General features: G+C 45.7%; 1 protein-coding gene across 1 annotated transcript in view; it reads left to right on the plus strand.

Moving 5' to 3' along the window:
- The window catches only part of tdrd9 (tudor domain containing 9), a gene marked incomplete at both ends in the record, with an annotated part of 174432 nt that extends 156456 nt beyond the window's left edge, over positions 1 to 17976 (plus strand). The window contains 8 exons of the mRNA XM_084311176.1: positions 1849 to 2016; positions 10157 to 10236; positions 10328 to 10437; positions 10763 to 10859; positions 11032 to 11170; positions 14196 to 14314; positions 14410 to 14482; positions 17881 to 17976. Coding sequence (XP_084167302.1) covers positions 1849 to 2016; positions 10157 to 10236; positions 10328 to 10437; positions 10763 to 10859; positions 11032 to 11170; positions 14196 to 14314; positions 14410 to 14482; positions 17881 to 17976 — 882 coding nt within the window. The remainder of the gene's footprint in view (positions 1 to 1848; positions 2017 to 10156; positions 10237 to 10327; positions 10438 to 10762; positions 10860 to 11031; positions 11171 to 14195; positions 14315 to 14409; positions 14483 to 17880) is intronic.
- Positions 17977 to 26503: the final 8527 nt, after the last annotated feature.

Consider the following 26503-nt stretch of genomic DNA (forward strand, 5'->3'; position numbering starts at 1 on the left):
ACCCATAGATAGTTCCAACTCACCGAATTACGTTGCACTCAATATTTAAATAATGTTAGTCTAAATAAATGTAGACAGATAATGTACGTATTTTAAAAATAGAATGAACAGAGCAGTGTTGTTTTTAAACAGTACAGTGTGTGTGTGTGTGTTAGTTTGATGTATGTCAGTTCGGTCTTTGTGTGCCAAACATTATTTAAGGCTGTAAACACTTCCTCCTCATGGTAAAATGATGTGCCTGATGTCAAACTGCCTCATTCTTTCAGTTTTTGCATGACTACGTCCTTGAGAATAACTGAAAAGTTGGATTCTTTTTAGGCTATATATATTTTATGCGGAGTGATTCTGGTATTTTTGGAGTAAATATATATTTTTTTATATAAAAAACAATATACCGAACCGAACCGAAAACCGTGACCACAAAACTGAGGTACGTACCGAACCGTGGGTTTTGTGAACCGTCCAACCCCTATTGGATAGTATGGATGCCATGTTATGGCCACCTCATTGGCCACTATGATGAAAAGATTACTTTTGAACATGGACTCGACAAAGGAAATAAGTGGCTATAAATTGTATTCTTTGTAAAAACAGGAACCCTGGGGTAGGGATGGGTACCGAATTCGGTACTTTTAAAGGTACCTACCGAAACACGTCGGTACTACCGAGTATCGATTTACGTGAGATCCACCGGTGCCAACTTTCGGTACTATGCGCAAAAAAAAAAAATCCGATGACGTCACGTTTTGTTGACCGCAAAAACGAAACCGCACGTTAAGGCACAATACATGTTTTCAAACTCTCTTTGGGTGTTTGCAATTCATGGGGACTGGGGAGTATATGTCTCTGATATCTATCTTGGTAGTGGGCAGGTTGTTAGAAAGTGTAGCTCAGTTTCCACATCTGCTCTGTCTGACATGGCTGTTAGCCTAGCCACAGAGCGTCTTTAGAGAGGAGATTGAATCCGGGACACAATGGGACACTGGCTCTGTTCATGGTCACAAATGGATTCCAGCTTCATTTATTTACTACAGATGACAAACGTGTTGTTTCTATTTTTCTTTTTTACATACTTGCAAGTTGCGCCACACGGAACAACTGATCACTACAGCCCAGCATCATATTACTGTAGCCAGTCTCTTGAAACACCACTATCTCCAAACGTTCTTTTGCTATGTGCTCGCGCTGCCACGGTGGGTTTTATTTTTAGCGGTCGGCTTACTCCTTCCATAGTTTCACATATTTGTAACCCATTTGACGTTCTTAAGCTGACGTTAGCTAAGCTAACCGTCAGCCATAACGTTAGCTCCTAGGGCTACAGTGCAAGCCGGCACAACTCAGGACAGAAGAGTAGAGGATGTGACGTCGGTAAACAAGCCACACACACCGCAGAGCGGGTCTACTCTTCTCCAAAGCGGGGGTGGAGCAAAAAGAACTGCTAGAATACTCAATCAGCAGCAGAGTAGTTCATTGCTGCTAGATTGTTTGTTTGTTTAATCAGTTGTAAAATAATTTACATTAGTAAGATGTAAATAATAATAAAGTAATAATAATACATTATTTATTTATAAAATATTAAGTTTGGATTTTTTTTACAACTGAGGTTTAAAATTTAATTTTTAGAGACTAAAGTACCGAAAAAAGGTACCGTTTGGTACCGGTATCGATTCACAGGTACCGGTATCGGTTCAAATGTGAAAGGTACCCATCCCTACCCTGGGGTAATACAACACACCATTAACTGATATTTGATGAAATATGCTTGTGATAATCGATCCATAGTACCAGCTGGTGAACAAAGCTGTGCACCCGCTCCATTCTAGTGTGATATGTGTGTGTTCCTTACAGCAAAACAACGAGATGCTGGTGTCTCTCTACAAGGGCATGCAGGACGGGACCTACCTTCCCAACGGCGTCAGCAGCTCCTGGAAGGAAAACAAGGCTGAGGAGAAGGAGCTCATCGACAGCCTGCTCGGCCACTTCTCCAAGCCGAGCCAGTCCTGCCTCAAGACCAAGGCAAGTCACGCAGCCATAGAGGATGTGACTTTACATTTTACATTTATTAATTTAGCTCAATGCTGTTATCCAGAGCGACTTACAAGTTCTGTACAACAGGTCAGCTGGAAGGGTACAACTCTGGCAGCTAATGCCCCTTTTCCACTGCATGGTACCTACTCTACTCTACTCTGCCTTTTCGGTTTTCCATTGCCAAAATTTGCGGCTGGTACCGGGTACTTTTTTAGTACCTGCTCTGTCGAGGTTCCAAGCGAGTAGAAGCGATACCAGAAAAGTTCCGTGAAACACTGCAGACCACTGATTGGTCAGAAGAGAGAAGCGTCACACGTTGGAGCGTCCTGCACAAAACACAACACCGCCATCTTTATTTAGCCTTGCGTAGGATTCATTATTTGTTTGCAGCAGGAACAAGTGCAATAAACAAAAAAGGATACATTCACTGTGTATTCTGCCTCATTTATTGATGAAACAAAACCAACATCAACACAATTTACCACCAAGAGCGGAGAGTTTAGTCTCACAAAAAGATAGCTGATTTGTTAAGCTTGTTGTTAGCTTACGTGCTAATGTGATTGCGTTTTACCATTATAATAGTTATCATTGTGGCTAGCGTACATAGCGTGATCAATATAACGATAGGTTATGTAGATAACCTAGTTATATTAGTATAGGCTAAGCTCCCGCTCTGAGCCTTACGAGATACTCTATATCGCCTGTGATACCTAATGTATCTCCCACGAACAAAAACACATGCACCCCACCTGTATGGGGCCCCGCCCCTTATGGTGGTACCACCCATATAATCATGACTCTGGTCATGACACACCCTTCCTCGCCAAAAACCCGTCCCAGGAAAAGATCCCTCAAGAGGGAACTCAGGGCGCGCAGAGCGGGAGCTTAGCCTATACTAATATAACTAGGTTATCTACATAACCTATCGTTATATTTCGTATGGCATCGCTCCCGCTCTGAGCCTTACGAGATAATGGGGAAGAGCGGGTGCGAGACCCGACAGATGTACCCCCTGAGGACCCGTAAGCCCACATCAAGGGGTGCGGGGAGCCCTGTCACCCCATCCTTCCTAACGAAGGGGGGGCGCAGTCAACTCCACCTGAATGCGAACAAGAGGGAGCCAGAACCCCTTGAACACACCGTACAGGCGGAACCACGTGTGACTCAACACACTGCGGCCCATACCCATACACTCCCGCTACCCGACCAAAGGACGGGAAGCAGGAAAGGCCACAGACCCCAGAACCGCCTGGGAGACAGAACCCCCGGTCATGTCCATGAGGTAAAACCTTACAAAGGGGCCCGGTGAGGACCATGAAGCCGCAGCACAGATGTCCTCCACCGAGGCCCCACCCAGGAGAGCGGCAGAGGCAGCCACCCCACGAGTGGAGTGCGCCCTGACGCCCCCAGGGGGATCCTGCCCAGCCAACGTGTAGCAGAGGGCAATACCCTCGCACAACCAATGGGACAGGCGCTGCTTCGACAGTGCCTTACCAGCACGAGCCCCACCGTAACAGACAAAAAGCTGATCGGTAACCCTGAAGTCCTGAGTACGGCTGAGGTAAAACCCCAAAGCACGGACTGGACATGACAGGTGAAGGCCCGCATCTAACTCACTAGTGTGAGGAGGAGGACGAAAAGCCTGAACCACAATATCCCGGGAGCGGAAGGAACTCCGGATATTCTTAGGCACGAAAGCAGGATTAGGTCGCAGAGTGGCACCGCAATCGGTCCGAAAAGACAGGCACTCTGGACGTACCGAGAGAGCACAGAGCTCACCCACGCGTTTAGCGGAAGTGACAGCCAGTAGGAACGCGGTCTTGAAAGACAGCCGTCCCAACGGCGCCTGCTCGAGCGGCTCAAACGGGGCCAAGGACAACCGACCGAGGACCAATTGAAGATCCCAAGTCGGAGCCAAGGAGCGTTGCACCGGCTTAACGCGTCGAGCGCCAATCAGGAAACGCTTCACAAGAGGGTGGCTGAACAAGACATTCCCCTCAAATCCCTCATGATAGGAGGATATAGCTGCTGCATATACCCTCACTGTCGAAGCCGACAGACTATCAAGGAGACACTGGAGATAACCCAGAACAGCATCCAGGGGGCAGGAGACTGGGTCCCAGCCCCCCCCCTTACACCATTCTTGGAACGCACGCCACCTGCCCGCGTAAACCGCGACAGTGGAGGGAGCATGCGCACACCGGATGGTATCAACCACTGCGGGATCCATCCTCTCCAGACTCACCCTCCCACCAGCCACACCACCAGGCGTTGACCCAACACCGGAGGCTGGACAAGCACTCCGTTGTGCTGCGAGAGGGCCGTCGCTGACCACGGAATGACCCAAGGAGGAGCGACCAGAAGCTGGATTAAGACCGGGAACCACACTGACGTGCCCCGGTCCGGCGCGACCAGGATCACCGTCCTGCGCTCCCTCCGTATCCGCTCCAACAGCTGACTCAACAGCTGTACAGGAGGGAAGGCGTACAGAAGACCGGGCGGCCACGGAAAGGTCGAGAAGGCATCCACCCCCAAGGGGGGATGATCCGCTCGACTGAGCGAGAACCACAAGGGGCACTTGTGAGAACGTCGGCACGCAAACAGATCTACCGAGGCCTCCCCGAACCGATCCCAGATCTGTCTGACTATGTCGGGGCGGAGTTCCCACTCGTCGTGACGAGGACCGCCCCGAGACATTATATCCGCCGCCACATTTTCCGTACCAGGAACGTGGAGCGCCCGCAGACTGCGCAGCCTGCGGGATGCCCATAGCAACAGTTCGCGCGCCACCCGGAGCAGGCGGGCGGAACGAGTCCCACCCTGCCTGTTGATATACGCCGCCGCCGTCACATTGTCCGTCCTGATCAAAACATGCTGGCCTACCACCAGGTGGCCGAGCCGTTTGAGGACCAGGAGGACCGCCTTCAACTCCAACACATTGATATGCAGGACAGCTGGGTCGGCATGACCCGTCCAGCTGCCCCCCACTGCGTGGGTCCGAAACGCCCCTCCCCAACCTGTGAGAGAGGCGTCGGTGAAAACCGTGACGTGGGAGCCTCTGCTGCCCATGGGGACCCCAGCGGAGAGGATACCCAGCCTCCCCCAGTGGGCGAGATCCCCCCATATCGACAAAGGAACCGTCAACCGTCTCCCTTTGCCCCACACCGGATCTATTCTCAAAGAGAGAAACCACCTCTGTATCCGCCTCATAAAGAGGAGGCCAAGAGGAACCACCGTGTGGGCCGCCGACATAAGGCCCAGCAGACGCATCACCTGCAGCGCCGTAACCGTCCCTCCCAGACGGAAACCCCCGAGCGCGTGACGGAGATCCCCCCGACGCTGCTCCGAGAGGGTCGCAAGCATGGGCTTCGACCTCAATGTCAAGCCCAAGTACTCCACCTGTTGACTGGGAAGAGGGGTACTCTTCTTCCAATTCACAGCAAAACCCAGGCTGGTGAGGAATTCCACCACCAGTCGAGTATGAGACCTGGCAACCTCCTCTGAACGGCTGAGGAGCAGAATGTCGTCGAGATAGAACAAAACTCGTATCCCCCGACGACGTAAAGGCCCCAGAGCAGCCGCCACGCACTTGGTGAATGTGCGGGGAGCCAGAGAATAACCGAACGGCATTCTGTGGTACTCGTACGCTACGCCCTGAAACAGGAACCGTAGGAACTTCCTGTGAGGAGGGAAAATGGGTATGTGAAAATACGCATCCTTCAGGTCTATGGAGGTGAACCAGTCCCCCCTCCTGACAGCAAGCAGAAGGAGTCGGACGGTCAACATCCTGAATGGTCTCACTACAATCAACCGATTGAACATGGACAGATTCAGTATAGGTCTGACCCCCCCAGTTTTCTTGGGCACCAGAAAATAACGGGAGTAGACGCCTGACATTGCGTCCTCTCTCGGGACCACAACGACGGCCTGCTTCGCCAACAGAGATTGAATCTCGTCGGCCAGGGCTGTCACCGCGCCCGACCCTAACAATAGGGTCGGCACCAAACCTGAGAACGGAGGATGGGGCCGCGCAAACTGCAAAACCAGCCCCGCCTCTAACGTTCTCCTCATCCACCGATTCAAGGGACATTCCCGTCGCCATATGTGAATATAATCCCACAGCGCCCCCGCCGTCAACTGACGCTGGGCCGCAAGGAACAGCAGATAATTGGCCCGGTCCCCCCCGTCGTGCAAAGCACCCAAGGGGGGACCCCGACAGAAAGGGCCGGTTTGATACGGGAGGAGCGGTCATCAAACTTGTGGACACACACTCACCCCCTGAACACCCCTCCAGCACACGCTGAGGAGCCGTTCCGCAGCCAGACACGCAAGGCCTGAGGACCCCATGGGCTCCTACACGCCGAAGCCCTGCAGTGATATTGCTACCACTCAAATCACGCCAGCCTCTCCTTTGCAGACCACTGCCGGTTTGACGGGAGTGGGAGGCAACAGCGCGATACCCCGCCTGGCGAGGGCGAAGCCGGGGTAACCCCTGCTGAGCATTCAACAGAAGAGGCACCGAGTCCCCCTGCTGACCACTGAAGCTAGTGGCAGCTGCAACACCAGGTTCCACCCACCCACAACCTGCGGTGTAGGAACCACGCGACGACGGAACATTCTCACGGACAGACCCAGGCTCAGCCATCAACTGGGTGTCAGCCCCTGTCTCCATGAGAAGTGAAGAATGGGGCCGCATACGCTTCAAAGAAGGTTCGCGGCCCGCAGCCAAAGGAGAACGCTCAAAGCCCCGCTTCTGGGGATACCAGAGAGAGGACCGAACGGGGAGCGGGCTGCTCGCGGCAAAATGACGACGGGGTGGTTTACCAACCCCGAAATCACCAAAAATGGCCGATCCCTCGGCCGCCAAGACTGTCGGCCTTGCGAAGCCCTGTCGATTCTCCAACCAGGGCACCACTGGCGGGGGAAACATGGCCGCCTGTCGAGGATCTCGCCACAGTCGTTGACGAGACCGTGCTCCCACCTCTGGCTGCACAGCGTGAGGCGGTGTAGGACCCGAATCAAAAACCGCCTGCGCCTCCACAGAACGCCCAAAAAGACTATCTGTGGAAAAAGGAGTCGTGAGGAGAGAAAACCTATCCTCTTCCCCAAGAGGAGACTGCTCCAACCAAAGATGCCTAACAACCAAAGTCGATAGCATCCGAATCCTCCCCGCAGTTATAGCTTGCGACTGAGTCAAGATCTCTATAACACCACAAACATGAATCACGTTCATAGTGTCGGTTGGACTCAAAGACCTACAACCCGACGCCATCTTGGATAGGAAAGTAGCCAGCTGAGCCACAACACTGGCCGCGGCTGAATGCCATCCTGCAGCAGTATACCACTCATTCGTCCATACTGCCACCCTCCGAGCCGACATGCTATCAAGCAACGGCCGGGCGGAACGTCGTCCATCCCCGCCTGGGCACAACAAAGAAGCTACCTGGCTACTTAGCCAAGGTACCCCCGGGCTGCACCCCGTCGTCAGCCCCTTCACCCGCAAAAAAGGTAAATAGAGCTCAGCGAACCCCTCCACACCCACCACCGACTGACCTTCATCAATGAAGGTGGCAAGAGGAGGGAAAAGCGGAATCCCGCGGCGGGGATTATTAGACATTCCAGCGTCAACATCAGCGTTAGCAGAAGAAGCAGCAGTAGCATTAGCATTAGCAGTAGCAGTAGCATTAGCGTCAACAGCATGTTCCAGGATCGCCAAGACATCGCCCACTACAGTGGAACGATCGCCAAGCCGCCCCGGCCCTGGTGCCGAAACACACTCCACAGCACGACCAACACCGACATCGACGCCTACTGACACAGACCTCACCTTTGTACAAGCCGACCCGATAGCCAAACCTTGCACGCTGCCCCTCGGTCCGTCGCCGTCAGCCGAGGAACCACCAGCAAAGGTCTGCGTCGTCGAAACAAGCTCCGGAGAATCCAGGGAAACACAATCCTCCGGTAAGCCCTCAACATTATTAATCTTCCTTAATCTTTTCACTCCGCTAGCTCGCATGGTGCATAGCATCCAGTACGCTGGGACGAAAATAGAGGAAGGGTGTGTCATGACCAGAGTCATGATTATATGGGTGGTACCACCATAAGGGGCGGGGCCCCATACAGGTGGGGTGCATGTGTTTTTGTTCGTGGGAGATACATTAGGTATCACAGGCGATATAGAGTATCTCGTAAGGCTCAGAGCGGGAGCGATGCCATACGAAATATAACTCGCTATTGATTGTTTGTACTAGTAACGTTAATGCTAGTAGAATAGACACAACGTGAGGTAATCATCATCATCATCCATTTTAAACTGGTTATTACCTAATGCTAACGTTAGTAGAATAGACACGAGAGGTAACGTTAGCAGAATAGACACGAGAGGTAACGTTAACGCTAGTAGAATAGACACAGCAAGAGTTAACGTTAGCAGAATAGACACGAGAGGTAACGTTAACGCTAGTAGAATAGACACGAGAGGTAACGTTAACGTTAGCAGAATAGACACGAGAGTCTGGTTAATGTTGTTATTGATTGATTGATTGGAACTGTGTTTACTCTGGCTTGATCCAAGCCCCCACGGACATAGCTATGCTCACGGAGCTCTCATGCTGTACGCCAGCGGCCGCGCCTCCCCACACTGAGATGAAACGGAGTACTACCTGCAGTGGAAAACGAACAAAGTAGCAGGTACCTAAAGCGAGTAGAGTAAAGTAGGGTAGAGTCGAGTAGGTACTATGCAATGGAAAAGAGGCATTAGTAACATTGTTTGTCAAACAGTGTTGAACTTGGGTGCATAGTAGTATAGACATATTAGCATAGTATGTAGTAATATAGGCAAGGAAGAATATTTAGTAGCAAAGTGCATGATAGTAAAAGACAGTATTTTTTTCCTTCATATTTGTACTCATCTAAGCTATCAACGCATTAGTCTTGCTACATCATCCCCAGGCCATCAGGTTGCTCAACGAACAATAACACTATGCAACAACCATTAAATGCACTCACAACACACACATCCACACGCACACACTCACTTTAAACAAACACACTGCAGCACCCACTCTCCACACTTTAGAACACCTAAACACACTTTATATTTATTGGTAAAGGATTTGCACTACAACCCATACCTCAGTACACCTTACTGTAAATTGTACCTAAATTGTACCTCATCCCATTTCTGCTTTGCACTATATAGTATATTGTATATTAGTATATTGCATAGTATATTGTATGGTAACTCAGTTACTTCTATTCTGCATTGTACATAATATATACTGAACACTGTCTACATACGTGACTTCAATTTTTTACTTCTATTTTTACATGCTATACTATTTTATTTCATACTTATCTTTTGTCTAGCACAGTCTCTGCAGCGTAACAGAAAGAAGCATTTTGTATAAAAGTATTCTGTACTTCTGTATGACAACTATTTAAGAAACTTGAACTTGAACCTAATATAGCGCCGATATTACTTTTAGCTAGATTTATCATTGAAATTACCATGACGTGGTTTGAAAGCTGCTGTGTTAAGAGCAGACTGGGGCCCACCACCCACATCTATATTATATCAGAGTTGATTAGTAGGGCAAAAGTGTAGTTTAGCTAATATAGTGTTAGCTAACCGTTTCATGAATTTAACGTAAAATGAATGTAAAATGCTAAAACACAGCTTCTTACTCCGTGAGGTATAGTTAAATAAAAACACAGATGTGGGTGGTAGTAATATGATGTATACATTTGACTATTTCTAGGCCAGTTGTCGAGGCTTTAATCTTCAATATGTTCTGAGCTGTTGTCAAAATGCCTACTGTGTGGTATAAAGTGTGCTCACCGCACGATGGCATCATCTCTCCACTCTCCGTCTCTCTCCACCACAGTCTTGGTTTGTCCAGAAGGTGGTGCCATTTCACAGCCCAGTAAAAAAGAAAAAGAAAATTGTAACCCAGAGAGCCACACCCATTCTGTCTGGTGACTAGAACAATGACAGTGGGGTCATTACACCTGTTCCTCCAAATAACTCCCATCTGTATGAACGCAGTCTAAATGCTAATTATGCCAATTTGTTCGACTGTTTTAGTTCCATGACTGAATAACGATCACTCTCCCCTTTATGCCACAGGTTCGTGTTCACGGACCAACCAGTCCTCATAAAGTCAACTTCCGCAGCATGAGCAACTACAACAACTACAGGCAAGCATGGTGTCCTAGGAGATCACATCAGATTAGGCTTGGGATGCAGGTGGCTGTATGTTTCTCCTCATTGCTAAATTACTGTGTGTGCTGCTCCCAGGTCGGTGGTCATAGACCAAGAGGGCATCAACAATGCAGCCCTGAATGACCAGCCCCAGGAGAGTCATATGAGGATGTTGGTGGCTGGATCTGTGTCTGTCAACGCCTCAGGTGCTACAAATCACCTCACATCAAAGGCTGTGGTACACGTACAATGTTTTAGTTGTACAGAGACAGACCTCTCAAGTCCTGTCCTCTGATCCTCCAATCGCCACTGTTTCTTCCTTCCTTGATATATAAATTATGACCTAAACTACTTGATAGTAATTTGGTTCCCTAAAACCCTTCATGTCATTATAATTTTGCTCCTATATTGTAATATTTACTGAATGCAGTGCATCCCCATTGCCTAAGAAGGTTGCCAGTGTATCATACCTTTACATACAAACAGCATGACAAGGGAAACATCCAGAAATAGGTTGTGTTTGTGTTTCAGGGTCCCGTATTCTGCTAAGGGAGACCACCCTAATGCCAAACATGCCCGGCCTCCCTGCCCTCATCACCATGCTCTTCTCTCCTATGATGGAGCTGCGGTTAGTCAGTTCATCATTAAGCACACTCTCAACCAGTTAAAAAAGACCTCCCTTCATCAACGGCTAACACACACTCGTACAGACAACAAGACAGACTCTCAATGTAAAATCATGCTTATGCCCTGTCTCAGTACTAAGCATCTCTGATAATATCTTCTCTCCTCCTCTGTAGTACCAATGAAGAGAGGACCTGCTACACTGGCGCCCTCTGTGGCCTGGGGTGGAACAGCCAGACTCGGCAGGCCATCCTGCCTGATCATGACATGGAAATTGCCTTTGACGTCAAGTTTGATGTAGAAGACATCACAGAGGTAACATGGTTGTTGACATGGCCTTATTAAACCTACATATAAGATAGGAACAAGATAATAACAAAGTATGGGCCTTGGGTATGTACTTTTAGGCACATTTTCAGAAAATATGGCTAGGGCTTAACCTCATAAACCCTAGCCCTATCTTCAGAAAATCTGCCTAAAAATACATACCCAAGTAAATGGAAGATTGCTCCACTTCTACAAGGGTCATTTGCATGTTCTTGGTATCTAGGGACATCTATGGATCTCAGAAATATTGTCTGTTACTAGGCTTGAGTAAATTGTAATGAACCAAAAGAGAATATACATTTTTTTTTTTTTTTTTTTTTTCTTCTTTGACGGTGAATAACACCATGCTCAAATTTACCAGACATTAAAATCGAAGCAAATTAATAAAGGGAAGATGATTAAACAGAAGGTTTTTTAGATACAGTACTGAATTATGTCATCGGACACATGCAATTTGAAATATGATTATAGAATATCAGGCCTATAAATGACATTATGGCCAAGTCGCACATCTATGGATCAGGCCAAACCTCCCCTTTCCAATGGCAGAGTTCAATCTGGATTTAGTATCACCAGGCGTGCAGCAAATACCGTGAATGAAATCTACTGTAGTACAGTACAGTTACTTTTTTACAATGTAATTTTTGCCGCCATTTTTCATCAGATAATTGCAACGCCATTTTTTGCTAGACGAGTAGACGTTCATAGAAAGGTACAGAAACTAACTGCGTTCTAATTTATGGCAATAACGTTCAGGTTTGTTCCACCCGTGAGATATGATCCCGAAAATAAAGGGGGCGGGGGGGGGGGAGAAACTGAAAAAGAAGTCAGATGATTGACGGGGGCTGGCGTGAGCTGAAATTCGAAAGCCCTGGGTCTCTTCTCTCAAAAGACTACACTCTGGTTGGGTTGCGCCAAATCCTCGAATCCTCTCCTTTTTCCGACTCGATGCCCTGAGATTTCTATGACTCATATTTCACTAATAACACTTAAAACCATTGGTAAACAAACGTAGTGCTGAAAATATACACTTTGACTTCTGTTTTGACAGGGTTAGGGTCTTTACTCGTGGCTACATTTGAAGAAAAATTAAATGCAACATTAATTCATACATTCTGTAGAGATGGATTTATAGCGTGATGTCATTCTCGTACCGGTACCGGACCGCTCGGGCTAAAGAGCCCATATTATGCCCATTTGCCAGTTTTTATATTTAAATTTTTGTGGTGTTTTTACAAACATTTGCATGTTTTTATAGTCAAGCACCTGGTTACAGCTGTGTGTGCAGCACCTGGTTACAGCTGTGTGTGCAGCACCTGGTTACAGCTGTGTGTGCAGCACCTGGTTACAGCTGTGTGTGCAGCACCTGGTTACAGCTGTGTGTGCAGCACCTGGTTACAGCTGTGTGTGCAGCACCTGGTTACAGCTGTGTGTGTGCAGCACCTGGTTACAGCTGTGTGTGCAGCACCTGGTTACAGCTGTGTGTGTGTGCAGCACCTGGTTACAGCTGTGTGTGCAGCACCTGGTTACAGCTGTGTGTGTGCAGCACCTGGTTACAGCTGTGTGTGCAGCACCTGGTTACAGCTGTGTGTGCTGCACCTGGTTACAGCTGTGTGTGTGCAGCACCTGGTTACAGCTGTGTGTGTGCAGCACCTGGTTACAGCTGTGTGTGCAGCACCTGGTTACAGCTGTGTGTGTGTGCAGCACCTGGTTACAGCTGTGTGTGCAGCACCTGGTTACAGCTGTGTGTGCAGCACCTGGTTACAGCTGTGTGTGTGCAGCACCTGGTTACAGCTGTGTGTGCAGCACCTGGTTACAGCTGTGTGTGCTGCACATGGTTACAGCTGTGTGTGCAGCACCTGGTTACAGCTGTGTGTGCAGCACCTGGTTACAGCTGTGTGTGCAGCACCTGGTTACAGCTGTGTGTGCAGCACCTGGTTACAGCTGTGTGTGCAGCACCTGGTTACAGCTGTGTGTGCAGCACATGGTTACAGCTGTGTGTGCAGCACCTGGTTACAGCTGTGTGTGCAGCACCTGGTTACAGCTGTGTGTGCAGCACCTGGTTACAGCTGTGTGTGCTGCACCTGGTTACAGCTGTGTGTGTGTGCAGCACCTGGTTACAGCTGTGTGTGTGTGCAGCACCTGGTTACAGCTGTGTGTGTGTGCAGCACCTGGTTACAGCTGTGTGTGTGTGCAGCACCTGGTTACAGCTGTGTGTGCTGCACCTGGTTACAGCTGTGTGTGCAGCACCTGGTTACAGCTGTGTGTGCAGCACCTGGTTACAGCTGTGTGTGCTGCACCTGGTTACAGCTGTGTGTGCTGCACCTGGTTACAGCTGTGTGTGTGCAGCACCTGGTTACAGCTGTGTGTGTGCAGCACCTGGTTACAGCTGTGTGTGCAGCACCTGGTTACAGCTGTGTGTGTGTGCAGCACCTGGTTACAGCTGTGTGTGCAGCACCTGGTTACAGCTGTGTGTGTGCAGCACCTGGTTACAGCTGTGTGTGCAGCACCTGGTTACAGCTGTGTGTGCTGCACCTGGTTACAGCTGTGTGCTGCACCTGGTTACAGCTGTGTGTGTGCAGCACCTGGTTACAGATGTGTGCGCAGCACCTGGTTACAGCTGTGTGTGCAGCACCTGGTTACAGCTGTGTGTGCTGCACCTCAGGCTCACGCAGCCTGAAACGGGCTGTTTTGGCTCCTGTCTCTTTAAATGCAAATAAACTGCTGTTCCCTTGTGCTGCCGCACTTCCTGAATTATGACTATGAAGATCCAGCAGTTGCATATCCCATTTCTCGCCTAAAATGTTGTCAGAAACATTTTAGCGAAGGAGAGTTTATGAGCGAGCCGCCATCTTTAAAAACTGAGATACACAAGTGTTACATGGTGATGTAGACATGTGACGAGGCCTACAAACGAATTACTTTGTAACTCCAGCTATATAACACTAGGAACAAGGACAATATGTATTCTTTAATACACTGAAAGTAAACCTCCTATTTTCTTTTCCGTCAGATCAACGCCCTGCGAGTGGCCATCAACCGTCTGATGTGCGAGGGGCCCAACGGCCCCCTTCATCTGGGGCCCGACAGGATCAGCCGGCTGCAGGAGGACTGTCGAGAGCGTCTCTTGAGGTCTCACACACACACACAACAGAACCAGTAATTACTCATGAGCAGCGGTGTAAGTAGGTTATTATTGATCCACTGTTGTAATTTGTGTTGTACAGGCTGTTTACCAAGTCACCCCCAAGAGAGGACCTCGCTCCAGTGTACTATGAGAAACCAAGGCAATGGAACCAAGTAGGTTTTGACGTCATTTCTCATACATTTTCAGTTTTTTCCAATATGTTAAAGGAGCAACACTGATTTATTTTGCACATAATCTCGCACGTAAGGCTCTAAACTGTTTTTTTTTCTTTTTTTTTTTTCTTTTTTTTTGGGGGGGGGGGGGGGGGGGGTTATCGCTTTATTTCTACTGGGCAGTCCAGTAGAGAGAGACAGAGGAGGAATGGGAGACAGAGTGGGGGGAAGACATTTGGCAAATAACGACGGGTTCGGGAATCGAACCCGGGTCGGCCGTGTCGCGGCTGAGCGCGTGGTTCGCCACTGGGGCGCCCCGGATCTAAACTGTTTTGCACACATTAAGTTAGTTTGAGAGTTAATAAGTTTGAATATGGCCACCGGTGAGGACACTGAATCATTGTGTTGTGTTAATTACAGCTCAATTAAATTTTGCTATTTTTTCATCTAAATCATTTCATTGAGCCTTGGGATTTTTTCATCTACATCATTTCATTGAGCCTTGGCATATGTGAGATTATGTGCAAAATAAATCAGCCTTTTTTCTTCCTAAAGTGCCTCAACCTCTTAAGCTGCAACGTCCCACATATGGGACGTTTTTCGGACTTTTTGCAACCCACACTTTGGCGACCCCTAGTGGCTCGGTGTGCATATTTTGTAATACAATATATATATATATATATATATATCGAATTGAAGGCTTATTTGTTGCCGGTTGATGGTGATAAAATCCGACAAAATCCATTCAGCGGTTCTCGAGTTGCATGCCGGTATTTGAGGCTTGTGCAAAGTACACGGTATTGCGCAAAATACCACTCCCGACTCCGGCTGCAGTAGTTCCGTCAATCTAGATCCGATCTTGAAAATGATTGTGGATCGTTGTAGCCAATGAGTGTGGCTTCCAATGATACCCCATGTGGGCATGTGTGAATCGGGGATCTAGGTGAACAACTAAATTCTTTAACAGGAAGCCAAATGAATTGAAGTCTATGAGAAAACTGAGGTTTTCTTTGTACACAGTTTACCAAAATCACTCCTAATCACTAATTTCTGAATGGATCTTTATTAGGGATGCCCCGATCGATCGGTCAGCGATCGGTATCGGCCGATATTCAGTATAAATATGAGATCGGTGAATTCCGATAATGCTTTATTTTCGCAGATCGTGAAAAGCGATCGAAAAACATGATCCAATTCTTAGCGGAGTTCTCACTTGCTGACTTCTCTCTCAGGCACACAGAGCTGCAGCGCATGGCCCCTCCTCCTCCTGCCCCTCCCAGACCCGTGTCAATGGAGGCTCCGGCAATAGTCTGCTCTAGTCTAGTGCACGGGACCTCTGTGAGCTAACGTTAGCTACCTAGCTATCGTTACTGTTTAAACAAAATTACCCAGTCAACTATTAACTTTTAGTTTAATACATGAGGCATTGTCTAACGGTATCTAGCCGGCTAGCTGCTGATAGCTCCTGATATCAACAAATGCTCCAGCAATAGTCTAGTAGTGCATGATACCTCCGTTAGCTAGGTAGCTCACGTTAGCTCACTGTTTACACGAAATGACCAAGTAAACTAAATAGTTCACTGAGGCATTGTCTTAACGTTATCTAGCCGGCTAGCAGTAGCTACAGATAGCTCCTGATATCAATGTCTTATAACATTGATTCGATGCGTATTCGAGCCCCTGGCTTGCATCGCAGTCACGAAAGGGGCTAGCTGAGGGCATGCTGAATGTGATTTGACCAAAGCAGAGTATACACACAGTAGGGATGGGTACCTTTCACATTTGAACCGATACCGGTACCTGTGAATCGATACCGGTACCCAACGGTACCTTTTTTCGGTACTTTAGTCTCAAGAAATTACATTAAATTTGAATTTTTTTAAATTTAATTTAAATTTTAATTCGTAAACAAACAAAAAAAATCCAAACTTCAAAATAACTACAATTTCGACAGTTTTCGGCTTGTCATTGCTCCGACTGCTTTGTTGTTGAATCAAGTCAAATCCTAGGTAAGCATATATTGTGCGTGTGAACGTTGACATGAAGGGGAAAAAAAATTATGTTTTTTTTCGGTATCTCACTTGATTCGATACTCGGTAGTACCGACGTGTTTCGGTTCGGTACCTCAAATTCGGTACCCATCCCTAACACACAGACAGTGGAGCTGTTTGCAGATAGTGAGCATTTTGACTTGTTGCGTGGTGGCGATGTCTCGCAGATAATACAACTACAAGTATAATTATATAATATATATATTTTATTTAAAAAAAATATATATATATATATTTAATATATATATATATATATATATATTTTTTTTTTTTATAAAACCAAAAACGATCGGTATCGGCCGATATGGCTCATAGACGATCGGTGATCGGTGGCAAAAAACGTGATCGGGGCATCCCTAATCTTTATGGAATTTGGATATGTACTAGATAAGGCTTCAGGCTATGGCTCCGTCTGGATTTGTAAGCCATACCACCTTCTGGGGAAATACTACCTCTGGACTACTAACTACCGTAATTTTCGCACTATAAGCCGCACCTGAATATAAGCCGCACCTGAATATAAGCCGCAGCAGCTAAATTGAATGATGTGTACATATATAAGCCGCACTGGACTATAAGCCGCAGGTGTTTTAATGTTTAATTACAGTCTTCCCACCAGCATTGGGACACACAATACTGTTGGACAAATAACAAGAATTAACTCATTTACAAGTTGTATTAAGTTTAGCAAATAAGGGAACAGATAAATAACATTTCAATGCAGTCAAAAAAGCAATATTTCGATTTTTACATTTTCGGGTTTGGTCACGTCGAGTCACATATAAGCCGCACCGTTATATAAGCCGCAGGGTCGAAAAATGGGGAAAGGCGCGGCTTATAGTCCGAAAATTACGGTACTACAGAAAAACTTGAGTAACACGTTTTTTTACAACTCAAGTTTAGACCTATGTTACTCTATTATGTTAGCACTAAAACTGAATACTTTTTCTGGAATCAGAATGTCATCTTTCAAAAGAGACCAGGGTCATGCATGTGCTATAAGTATAAAGTATGTTGTTTTGGTTGGGCTAAGCTGTCAAGTTAGGAATGACAGCTTGTTGAAAGCTTGCTAGGCTACTGGTTACACTGCAACTAGCCTACTCACAAGACCGAGGCGATCACGCCATCATTTCAGGTACAGCTAGCGATTTCAGTCATTGCCATTTTTTTCAAGATCAAAAGGTTTTTCTTTGGACGGCCCTCAATCCAATGTTTGGTCCCTAAATTTGATGGCAATTCATCAAAACGTTGAGAACCCCTGCCTTAAACCATGTTTAACTCTGTTTCTTATGTATGAGTAATGTAGTAGGTGGATTCAAATTAAGCTGGTGTGTGTGTTCATTCCAGGTGCATCCTAGTCAGAAGATGGAGATAGTTCAGCAGGAAGGCGGAAAGAGCAAGGCAGTTGTCTTCCAATTGCACCCTGTCACACTGCTCACCTGAGAGTATACCTGTATATATGTACCTGCTGTACATTGTGTTCTTTGTAGGGATGCTCGATATTGGCTTTTTTTTACCTATACCGACATTGTCCAACTCTTCATTTCCGATACCGATATATGCAGGGTGTGTGTGTCGTCTTCGTCCCCCCCAAAACGGAATAATTTCAGGTAATTAACAATACATATCTCTTGTTGTGGAATTAACACAACATTATGCATACTTTTGACAATAGAAAAAAATCTGAATGTGTTCTTACTTGCTTGCCTGGGTAAATAAAGCTTAAATAAATGTTTTTTTGAAAACCGATACCGATAATTAATGCCAATATCGGCCGATAATATCAGTAGGCCGATAATATCGGACATCCCTAGTTCTTTGTGTTCTTAAATTTCTATTTGCAGTTTTAGTTTACAAACATATATCAAACAATACATTTAAACAAACTGAAACAATAAAGAAATAACAAAAAAAGTGACACGGGTTCATTGGTCCATTTTGTTTTTACATTGCTTATTTACATTTAATTTCCTTTCTTGAATCCCCATCATTCTTCTGTGATGTCGTTCCCTCTCCCCTTATATTCCTCCCATTTCTCCCACTTTGACTTAAATGTCTCATCCTGTAGCCTCAGCATATGTGTGATTCTCCATTTCTTGTATCTCCTCTACTATCCTTATCCATTGTTCCTTTGTCTGTGAATCTTCCTTGTACCACAGCCTGGTCATTGCTTTCTGAATTTTTTATGAATATAGTTTGGGTGCTTCTGAGTAATTCCAGGGAAAAAATGCGAAAACAGTGTTTTTGTGTAATTCAATAAATACGTTGTCATTTTTCGCCTGATTATCGAATCTTCCTGAAATCAACGCTAGATCATCATTATTATCCTTCCTCGTGCGAGCATGCAATGTGGTTTAGACCGGCGGCCCCCCCCTCCTGCACCCAACGGCACACAGCCACACACATAAAACACAGATAGCTTCAATCGCGGTAGAAAGAAATATCAGATCAACGCAAGCTTTTATATACAGAGTCCTTACCTGGTATCTGATGTAATGCAAAAAAAAGAATCCAATTATCTGATCGCCATTCCAGTTATCCACAGCGATCCTGTCTCCGACGTTGTTGGGCATTGCACATCAACGGGCAGGCGGGGTCAGTTGTCCAAACCATCCCTACAAGCGCGTGTTTTGTCGGAGTGTTTAGAACCCGCCCCCACGCTGCAGCTCGGTAGAGAAAAGAAACGAACCTGTTTCTAATGGAGTGCAATAATGGCAGAAGGCGTTAGAGGGCGGTATAAGACCGTCTGCCAGCTCAGACACACTCAGAACAGTATGCACAAGGTGCCCCATTGAATTATGAATGGCAATATCGATTAAAAAAATAAATACTGTGAGAAAAACAGATCTACGTTTCTGGCACTCAGCGGTTGGGCAACAGAAACATAGTTATACGTTTTCGGCAACCATAGTGTTAATCAAGTATTTGTCTTCCCCCTGTATATTTTCCTGTGTCAGGTTCCCTAGATATAGTACCAAACCTGTCTGAGGTATTTCGTATCCTATTATTTCATTTATTGTCTCTCCTATTCCTTCCCAATAGTTTCTTATTTTCTGACATGTGTGTGGTTTGCTCCTTCTTGCCCACATTCTCCAACAGGGTTTCTGTGCTGGTGCATATTTGCCCTTTATTTCTGGTGTTGTAAAGAATCTAATTATGTTTTTCCACCCAAACTCCCTCCATATCCTTGAACCCGTGGTTGAGTGTTGTACCTTACATATGTTATACCATTCTTCCTCTGTTATCCCAGTTTCTAATTCCTTCTCATTTTTTTTATGTATGCTTGTAATGTCCTTGCTGTCCATTATTGCCTGATATATTGCTGATATAACCCTCCCCTTCCCCCCTTCATATGCTGTTGTAGCCAATTTAATGATTTTCTGCCTTTATGTTACTGTATGAAGGCACCGTGTCATCATGAAAGTGTTGACCAATTAGCAGGCAGTGGGCTCAGGAGGCGGGGCTCATGTGCGCTTAGGTGCAGTCTATATGGTGGACTCATACAAGTTCCTTGGGGTACACCTGAACAATAAACTGGACTGGTCGGACAACACAGAGGCCCTCTACAGGAAGGGACAGAGCAGGCTGTTCTTCCTGAGGAGACTCAGGTCCTTCAATGTGTGCAACAAACTGCTGCAGTCTTTTTACCAGTCTGTTGTGGCCAGCATCCTCTTCTATGCTGTGGCATGCTGGGGAGGCTACATCAACTCAAGGGACACCAACAAGCTCAACAAGCTGGTGAGGAAGGCTAGCTCCGTGGTGGGAGTCGAGCTACCTAGACTTGAGGTGATGGTAGAGAGGGGGATGATAAGGAAGCTGGATGCCATCATGGAGAACCCCTACCACCCCCTCTACGACGAGCTAGTCAAGATGAGAAGCTCGTTCAGCCACAGACTCATCCCCCCCCGACACTCAACTAACCGCCTCGGACAGTCCTTCATACCAGCGGCCATCAGGCTCCACAACAGTGGGCAGCGACTAGCAGCCTCCAGGCCCCACAACAGGGGGCAGCGACAGCGACTGCTACCAGACATTGACCTGGGACTTATAGGAACCCAAGGGGGACAAAGTAGACTACCCTGGTACTTTGATTAATGTATACTCAGTAGATAGTAAATTATTATAACACTACCTCTTGCATACTGCACCTCATGTGACACTGTGAATAATGTGAATATTCCTCAGCTAGTCGGATAGTAAATTATATTGACCATATTGATCAAATTGTTTACACTGCCTGTGTTGTCTTTTACTACCTGTATACTGTGTTGTTTTACTACCTGTACCCCTCCCCCCCATGCTGCTATGATGCCTGAATTTCCCCAAGGGGATCAATAAAGGAATATCTTATCTTATCTTATCTTATCTTATATGTATGGGTTCACAGGTGTGCAGCGGCAGGGCATTTGGGTAATTATCACAGGGAAGCCACACTATCTTTTTACCGTGCTCGTTTGTTTGTTTTCAGTTACATTGAGTCACTTTTTGAGTTTATTTTGTATGCTTATATTTGTCCACACCGCAAGTAGTAATAAAAACTCTCAACAGTAACCAAGGAGAAGACATCATTTTATTATCAACAAGCATCACGCGTAGGAAAGAGCTTCACCCAGTATTCCCTCACTGGCAACATTTCTTGTTAGGTTGCCCTTACATATGCCTTTACCATTATCCTAATGATCCCATTCTGGTCTTTGTCACAGTCTTGTTTTATTTCCTTGTCGTAATAGTCTCTAATCTGCAAATATCTAAAGTGGTCTCTATTCTCTAGCTCGAATCTTTCTTTCAGTTTTTGTAAAGTCTGCATCTCCCCTTTTTCTATCACTGTACATATTGCTGTTTTACCCCCCGTTCCCATCTTTGAATCCATGGTCTTCTATCCCTGGTTTGAATTTGTTGTCATGTGTTATCCATCTCATGACTTTAGATTTTTTTTCGTGTTTAGTTTGTGTTTCTTTACTATTGTGTTCCAGGGATCTAGGGATCACGTGACTACGCGGTATGGCACGGTAGTTCGCTCTCGTAAGTGACAGACCAATTAAGTTATTATTTCACCTCTAAAAGAAAAATCCGTGCAACTTCAGGAAAAGGTTTCAATACACTAGATGTGTGAATGACAGGTCCTGGCAACCGTGCAGAGACAAGACTGTTGTCTAAGAAACGTGAAATCGATTGGCGTTCTGCCAAACAAATTATGGCAGACAAAGACACCCCTGCTTGGGCGTCGCACCTAATTGCGGAGGTTTCGATCATCAAAGATTCATTCCAGCTAAGGTTTGATGAGCTCAGTGAATCGATCAACGGAGTAAAGAAGGACACACAGGCTATTCTGCAAAGAATATCCAACGCGGAGAACCGTATCGGAGCGGTAGAAGACCAGATGGCCGTAGACGGCAAAACTTTGAAAGACCTGACGGCAGACGTGGACTATTTGAAAACCAAATTAACCTACATGGAAGTGCAGAGCAAGAGAAATAACATCGTATTGGTCGGCCTGAAAGAGGGAGAGGAAGCCGGTGACCCGAACAATATGATAAAGGACACCGACCAGGTACCAGAGGTAGAAAGGCATCATCGGACTCTCGGACCCAGACCGGACCCATCGGCACCTCCTCGCCCGTACATTATACGGCTGCTGAGATGGATCAACAGGCAGGACATCTTGAGAGCCGCGGGGAAGAAAAAGAAGCCGACATGGGGAGGAAGGCCGCTTCACGCATTCCAGGATCTACCCTTGGTTATACCGACATCAAGAAGAAATTGTGGGACGCGGATGTCCGAAATGGCATACTGTATCCCGCGAGGCTGATAGTCACCATCGACGGCGAAACATGCATCTATAATAACCCCACGGATGCAGCGAAAGGATTGAAGATCAAGCTTCCTAATATTTTTGGTTAATGGACAGAGCATAGAGGTATGACACGCCCACCACTCACTGACAGTTGACATGACAACTGAGTTATTTAGTGTGGGTGATGAGCAAGATCCCGTGCAAGGTATGCAATGATTTGTTTTTATTTTATTAGGGATCCCAATTAGCTGGTGCAATAGCAACCAGCTAGTCTTCCTGGGGTCCACACACAAAAAAACATACAAAAACAATCACTATTGCAAAAACAAAATTATTAAAAGTCACTACACACAATGCATAATGAACCTACTGTACAATTAAGATAGCTAAAATTACATTAGTGAAAAACAAAAAATTACTTTACAGTGTTAAAAACAATTTTAAAACAATTTAAGATTCTTTTTAAAAGTGAATCTACTGTAAATGCAGCAGAGGTTCCGAGGCAGGCCATTCCAAAGAGTTAATGCTCTAAAAATAAATGATCTCCCCAAAGCGCTGGTTCTAGGACCTGGCAATTCAAGCTGCCCACTACTGGAACCTCTAGTGTAATGCTCGTGCACAGTATTACTAAAAACAATCTGATTATGTATAAAAACAGGAGTTTTACTGCTCATGACCAACTTGAACAGCACAAGTATATTATAAGACAATCTATTTTCAACGTTAAGCCAAGAGAGGCGGGAATGCATACGGCTCACATTAGACCAGCACTCAAATCTAACAGCACAGCTCCCACCAACATAGAGTTATCTATAGCTTTAAGCCAGTCATCAGTCATCTGTATTAAGGCAGTAGAAGTAGAGTGACCAGCTCTATAGGCATGTTGAGAATCTGTTGCAAGCTTGTATGAAACAAAATACTCTTGAATTTGTGAATGCACCAACTTTTCCATGATTTTGCTCAAGACAGGTAAAATACTTATAGGTCTAGAATTTCCCTCATTAAAAGCAGCTTTGGTATCCTTAGGTAAAGGAAAAACCTTAGTCTCCTTCCACATCTTTGGAAATAGACCCACATCCAAACATATATTCATAATATGACATATAGGAGATGCTATAATACCAGCAGTCATTCTCAGCACTTTACTATCCAGGTTATCTAGGCCTGCTAACTTACTATCAGGAAGAGAGCGGAGTAACCGCTCCACCTCACTGACTTCAACCTGATGAAATTCAAATTCACACATTTTGTCATTTGAACATTAAGGGCAGCCTCTTTCGTTATACTGTTTATTATTATAATACATTTTTTATGTTATGTATGTATATATATATAGGTATATATATTATTTGTTTTCTGCTGTTATGTATTGCACTGCCCTTATCATCATAATTTTGGATGCACGGATCATGCATTAAATTAAGGACATGGTCTGATCACTGCGTGCGGATAACTGTGTTTATCAGTTTGTTCACGGACAGGGGATGGACATGGGTTCTATCTCTTATATTATGTGTGCCCTTTTTCCTTTTTTTTTATCCACCTTTTCTCCCATTTTTCTATATTTTTCTCCCATCCCAATTTCGTATGATCCAATTCAACCCTCCCCTGTCACGAACGCTGTTTCTTGCCTCCCACAAGCCATAGCACAAGTCCCCTCCGGTACTTGAGGTAACAGCAGTCACATCTTTTCACCTGTGCAGCTCGATCTCTCAGTGGCGAGGAGTAACGCGTGGGAGGCTCACGCTGCCCCCGACACTTCCTGATTCTACTGCGCAGGCGCACCAACCGACCTGTAGGAGTCGCTGTCCACAACGCCCGATCCCCACCCATCAGTTTCCCACCCCCTAATACGGCCAATGTGTATTAGTACGGACGACCAGCTAAACTGAAAGCAAATGTGGAGCGCTGGGCTCGAACAGGCAAGCCCAGCGTCTCCAGATTCCGTGGCGAGCGCCTTGCCCACTACGCCACGTAGCCGCCCTGTGTGTGCCCTTTTATTGGCACTTCTTGGTTTTGTGTGTATTTTCCCGTGTTGGTGCAGACCATTGATAACTTCAACATAAATAATTGACAAGGATGGCAGGTTTATCATTCTATCAGGTTTTTTACAAAATACTAAATGCACGTTAGTAAATGTCTATGCACCCAATATTGGTCAGGCCGAATTTCTATCCAAATTGAGTGTGGCATTATCTCATTTTGCGGCAGACCAGATTTATTTAGGAGGTGATCTCAACCTAGTTAGTGACCCGGCAGTGGATAGATCGGGCCACCCACTCATATCAGATGGTGCATTGTCAGCAGCGTTCAACGAGTTGCAGGTATCTCTGGCTTTGACTGACATATGGCGGGTAGTAAACTCTCTTGCCCGAGAATATACTTTCTATTCACACGCTCATAATTCTTACTCAAGGATTGATTACTTTCTTTTTTCACAATGTACAGTTGAGAATGTGATAGAGTGCAACATCCATAATATTATAATCTCCGATGCCCCCATGTCAGTGCGCTTAGCTCTCTGTAAACAATCACAAAAGTAAACAATGGAGATTTAACAACTCTTTGCTAAAAGATCAAGAGTTTGTATCTTTGATAAATGAGAGAATAATTTAATGAATAATAATGAATTTATAAATATTAATCTAAAATCTGTCCCTTCAATACAAATGGTGTGGGAAGCATTCAAAGCAACATGCAGATGGTGGATTATTAGCTATTCTACAGCCAGAAAGAAGAAAATGATAATGAAGAAAAACAACTTAATATTAGAACTTATGGCCGTAGAAACACAACACATGCTTAACCCTGTAAATATACAACTGAAAAATACTATGTTGATTCTTAAGACAGAGTTGCAATCAATTATACATGAGGAGACAGCGTTTGCTCTTTTCAGACTCAGTAGGAAATATTTTGAATCGGGAGATAAAGCCGGTAAGATGCTAGCACTAAGATTAAAACAATTAGAAAATCGCCAATCAATACCATTTATATGTGATAGTACAGGTGCAGTTATTTATGAACAAACAGAAATTAATAAAGCTTTCTGTGATTTTTATAGTAAACTATCAGTCAGAAGGATCTAAAAAACAGGAAGACATGGATATATATATTTTTTTTTTAAACTTTGGCCATTCCCCTGGCTCTTTTATGTGTTTATCACATTTATTCTGGTCAAGGATGACCGACAGAAACAGGCTGAAAGGGTTCAGATGGGGGGGAAGACACTCTGGGAAAGGCACGGCTGCAGTCCGGGATTCGAGCTCGCTAAACCCCAGATCGAGCACGGTTGTCTACGGCGCCGAAATAGCGCTCGCGGTACGTGGTGAGCTACTGGAGCTCCCTTGGATATATTTTTTAAGGACATATCCTTACCTACATTACAAGAGGTAGAAAGGGAGCAGCATTTAGAGGGTCCTATCAGATAATCAGAAATCATATCTGCCATGAACCTCCTTTCAACAGGAAAAGCACCAGGGAATGATGGATACACCTTTAGAGTTTTACAAACAGTTTCAACACAGGCTAACCCCACTGCTTACACTAGTTGCTTACACTAGTATTCAATGACATAATAGTTCATCAATCCATGCCTCAGAGTATGTGCCAGGCTACTATCTCTTTGTTACCTAAACCTGATAAAGATCACTCACAAATGGGTAATTATCATCCCTTAAGTTTATTGAACAGCGACTATAAGCTATTTGCTAAGATCCTGGCCATGCGCATAGAGACAGTCATGCCTTCACTGATCCACCTTGATCAAGTAGGGTTTATTAAAGGCTGCCACGTTTCTAATATGAGGAGACTATTTCATGTCATGTTAAAAGCAGGCAACCTACAACAACCAGCGGTAGCTTTATCCTTGGATGCTGAGAAAGCTTTCGACAGAATAGAATGGCACTATCTGTTTTATGTTCTTACCAGATTCGGTTTTGGACCCACGGTCATACATTGGGTGATGGCGCTCTACAACAAACCACTAGCTTCAATTAAAACAAATGGCATTATATCTCAACCGTTTCAGCTATTCAGGTCCACCCGACAGGTTTGTCCGGTTTCTCCATCACTCTTCATCCTCGCCCTCGAACCGCTGGCATGTGCCATACGAGCAGAGGAGAAAATCACGGGCATCAATATTGGGGGGCATGACTTTAAAGCTAATCTGTACGC

This window comes from Notolepis coatsorum, assembly GCF_963971535.1.
Source record: "Notolepis coatsorum genome assembly, chromosome: 3".
In the NCBI taxonomy this organism is placed as follows: Eukaryota; Metazoa; Chordata; class Actinopteri; order Aulopiformes; family Paralepididae; genus Notolepis; species Notolepis coatsorum.